This window comes from Pelophylax lessonae, assembly GCF_965119305.1.
Source record: "Pelophylax lessonae genome assembly, chromosome: 2".
Taxonomy (NCBI): domain Eukaryota; kingdom Metazoa; phylum Chordata; class Amphibia; order Anura; family Ranidae; genus Pelophylax; species Pelophylax lessonae.
The window spans coordinates 726,975,804-726,980,385 of NC_138769.1; the positions used below are offsets into that span (position 1 = coordinate 726,975,804).

Genomic DNA, 4,582 nt, shown 5'->3' on the forward strand with positions numbered 1-4,582 from the left:
GCATCGATAGTTTCAAAAAACTATTAGATGGGTACCTTAAAGACCACAACATACAGGGGTATACAATGTACAACATACAGGGGTATACAATGTACAACATACAGGGGTATACAATGTACGGTTAACAGCAAACACACACACACACATCATAGGTTGAACTGGATGGACTGATGTCTTTTTTCAACCTCACAAACTATATGTAACTATGTGTAACTATATGTAATATAAACAAGTGAGCAACACGTTCCCAAACCAAATCTGGTAAGGAGAAAGTCCAATATCCCCTTACGGGCTTAATAAAACATATGAAGACATTCATGCCACAGTTCTCTAGTTTCTGACAATCCCCTTAGTTACTCTACTTTTTCCACCACATTGTGGATGATAGGGGGTGTAAAATAAAACCTCAAAACTTCTTGTAAGAACTCTCTCTGTACTTACAAACTACTTCTGATAACACTTTTTGCTGTGGCCTTTGCAGTAGCATTTGCCACTGGCCACATTTCTGGCCATACAGCAAACATGTCCATACAGACAAAATTCATACTCATAAGATCCTGACTTGGGTATCTGGATATATCTTTTTGTAATCTCTGGAAGGGATGTTCAGCTTTTGGCAACATCTTTGGTAACAGGTAAAACAAGAAGCGGTATATTATAATACCAAATGGGGTCAGTGCCGGGACAAGGTCATCTAGAGCCCAGGGTGTACAAGCCAAACTGCGCCTCCTGCCCCCCAGGATTTATGAGCATTGTGTGTCAGCACAAATCCCCTCACAAAAACACTGAGCACAAATCTGCATCCTTACCCCCTAAGCATAAATTCCCCCCTCATTCCAGTACTAATCCGCCCCTGCTGAAATCCCCACTCTCAGCACAAATCTTTGCCCCTCATCCCCCAAATCCCCCTATCTCAAATACACCCCCCAAAAAAAATCACCCCTCCTAGCATAAATCCTCTATCCCTAAAATTTCCCCTCCTAGTACACAATTTCTCCCCCCCACTTCAAATTCCGCACAAATCTTCTTCCCTAATCTTCCCTCCCAACACAAATCCCCCTAAATCATCACTCTTAGCACCCCCAAATCTCCCCTCCCAGAACAATACTTCCCCCCTGCTGCCCCCCCCCCAATCCACCCTCCTAGCAAAATTAGTGTGTGCTGTAAATTGTCTCCAGCATTGTTTCTGTTTCTTCTTGCTGGAGACTGCCATTTTGCTGAAGCCAAGAGCCTCTGAACAGCAGTGAATCTTTAGGCAGTCAGCAGAGTGGGACTCTCTGCTAACTGCTCACCATTATCACTTGTGAACACAGACGTCCGGCTTCTGTGTTTATAAATGACAACTTGTCTCCTGAGTGGCTCCCACTGAGTGCAGAATGGGGACAAGGCCTGGGGTGCAGTGCGGATGCCGACACCCCCCCATTGGAAGATTGGACGATCGCCCTGCAATTGAGAGGCAGAGCCAGCTACAGTGCTTGGGGAGGTACTAGAGAAGATGAGGGGTGAAAATGAGATGTGGGATGCCGAGGTAAGCAACTGTGAAAGAAGGCTGATCTCTGCATTCTGTGTGCAGTACACCCCTGAACTCTGCACTATGTACGTAGCGCACCCCCAAACTCTGCATGTAGCACAACTCTGCATTTTGTGTGTTAACCCCCTGAACTCTGTACTTACTACGTACTCTACTATGCACTCCTGGTGCTTTAGGCCCCTTTAAGACCCTCCCACTGCTAGTGAAATTTTACCACGCCCACTATTTGATGCGGTTCGGGGTGTGTGTGTGTGTGTGTGTGTGGGAGGGGGGTTATGGAGGGCAGTGGATGAGTTCCTGCACCTATTGTATGAGAAAAAAAGCCCTGAGTAGAAGGAACAATCAATCACTAGCTTCAACACTGGAACCAAGGAGAGTGATTCAAACTGCTTACCAGATGGAAAAGAATAGTAAGCCTGTCATCAAAATCTGCTCTGGTATCCTTGGTTTATTCAACATTCATACGTCCACTCGATTAGAAGGGAACAGAGTGATCGAAGTCCAGCATAAACAGAAAAACAGACACACTGATCCACAAGGCAGTAAATTGCTTTCAGCTGTAACAAGCTGAGTCTTCCTCACCCTGGATCACTAAACTCCCATAGCAGTCAAAATCATGAAGGTGGAATCCAGTCATTCATATTTTGGGAATGTCAGCAAGGACCCAGAAAGAAATTATCTCTTAGTGCAGTAGGTAATGGCAAAAAAGGAAATTTTATTCATAATTACTTACAGTGAATAAAACATAAATCGGTGTACACAGTCAAATACTGCGATCTCAGTTGTTGGCGTGTCCCAGGAACGGCAGGAGGGTCACCTGACGCGTTTCGGCCAATCAACCGTCGTCAGCCGAAACGCCATTACCTACTGCACTATGAGATCATTTCTTTCTGGGTCCTTACTGACATTCCGGAAGTGTAAATGACTGGATTCCACCTTCATGATTTTGTCTGCTATGGGAGTTTAGTGATCCAGGGTGAGGAAGACTCAGCTTGTTAGAGCTGCAATCACTTTCTCTGCCTTGTGGATCAGTGTGTCTGTTTTCTGTTTATGCTGGACTTCGATCACTCTGTTCCCTTCTAATCGAGTGTAAGTATGAACGTTGAATAAACCAAGGATACCAGAGCAGATTTTGATGACAGGCTTACCATTCTTTTCCACCTGGTAAGCGGTTTGAATCACTCTCCTTGGTTCCAGTGTTGAAGCTAGTGATTGATTGTTCCGTCTACTACATGGGTATCCAACCTTTTGGCTTCTCTGGGCCACATTGAGTATAGAGAAATTGTCTCGGGCCACATATAAAATATATACTATAGTTAAGGTATATAAGTAATAAAACACTGCCGTGCCCTTCCCATGCTGCCTCGCCCACCCCTCCCCAGCACTAATTTAACACAACTAGTGGATGATCCCCTCCAAGGCTGCCTCTGTGGCCGTGCCCCCGACTCAACTTCCTTCCTCCCCAGCAAAAAAAAATTGTCAGGGGCAGTGGGCCGCATTGCCTGAGGTTCTGGGTCGCATGCGGCCCCCGGGCCGCAGGTTGGACATGCCTGGTCTACTACTTCCAGCGCCGCATATGAACACTTTATACCTTTTTTACATCTTGTCAATTTTTGTATTTTGCTGGCAGCTTTTTCCAGGACTGATTAATTTTGCAGCGCGGATTTACCCCACTTTATTTCTAGACTGTTTTACATAGCTATACCTACAAAAGGTGCCAGCATGAAGGGATCTAGCAGGACATAAGTTTCTGAATAAAGTTCCACTTTAATGAACATAACTTAAAAGATGGTGAAGCTACTACAAAGGAATTATGAGTTGTGTGTTATTTTGAATTCCCAAAGATATTCTGCAGGTTGTGTGCAATTCTTATTCTGAGAGCCTTGGTCCTTATGCCGTAGATCAGAGGGTTAACAGTAATAGATGTACTCATGCCACTCATAGAGATGACAACATGGGCAACAGTGGAGAGAGAACTGCCACCTAGTCTGTACCTAAAGGCAATAAACATAGCTCCAGTTATAAAAATGAACAAGGCAATTACATGAGTCACCAACGTTTGGGCAGCTTTCTGAGAGGCTTCCCCAGGAAGCTTAACACAGACAACAATCGTCCTTATGTAACAATAAATGATCACAAGCATTGGGCTTATTGTGATGCACAAGGTCCATGTTATTCCATAAATATTATTAACTGTGATATCTCCACAAGAAAGTCGTAGGAGGGACATGGTCTCACAGTAGACATTGTTAATATTTACTGCGCAAAAAGTCAGTCTTGCCGTTAAAAAAACCACACCACATATTCCTATGAAAACGAAACCCCATATGGCAAGTAGTAACCTTTTACTTGTCAAGTTGGTCATCAGCATGGGGTACCTCAGAGGGTGACCTACCGCCAAATATCGATCATATGCTATAGCGGTGAAAGTAAAAACTTCAGCAGCTGCGTAAGACTGCATGCAGAAGGCCTGAGATAGACATCCAGAGAGAGAAATAGTTGAATTGTTAGACAATAAGTCAATCAGTAGCTTAGGGAGGTAAGCTGAACCCCCAAACATCACATTGAGGGCCAAGCCACATATAAAGATATACATCGGTTCATGCAAACTTTCCTCTGTCCAGGTTACATAGACAATCATGAAACTCACAAAAAATGAAGTTGAATATACTGCAAAAGTAAGCAGAGCGTATAAGTATCTAAATGATTGCATCTCAAAAAGCCCCACAAGGACAAAACTGGTGTAGGTTGTTGATATGTTCTCCATGAACAGAATCTTGGATAGGCTTTATTTCTTGCAGTATGCAGTAGACAAATCATAAGATTTTATTTTAATCAGGACAATATTAAGGAACTGAGAAGAAAAAAATATTCTGTATGGATACTTTATATGTGGTTCCTGTTACACTACTTTCCTCTTGAATTCTATATATCAGAAGATTAAAACATTCCAATCCAGCGAGGCTTTTATAGCCCTCAGGAAGGTGAAGCTTTGTTTTGAAATAAGATGGCACCTTTGCATAAACTGCAACAAAGCCTTCCAGTGGGACC

General features: G+C 43.5%; 1 protein-coding gene across 1 annotated transcript; it reads right to left on the reverse strand.

The window, feature by feature from the left end:
• Window positions 1-3,356: 3,356 nt before the first annotated feature.
• On the reverse strand, window positions 3,357-4,172 carry LOC309548298 (olfactory receptor 52Z1P-like; the record flags this gene model as incomplete). The annotated part of the gene is made up of 1 exon (XM_082248237.1): window positions 3,357-4,172. One exon carries the CDS (start codon window positions 4,170-4,172, stop codon window positions 3,357-3,359), a length of 816 nt encoding a protein of 271 aa, XP_082104363.1.
• Window positions 4,173-4,582: the final 410 nt, after the last annotated feature.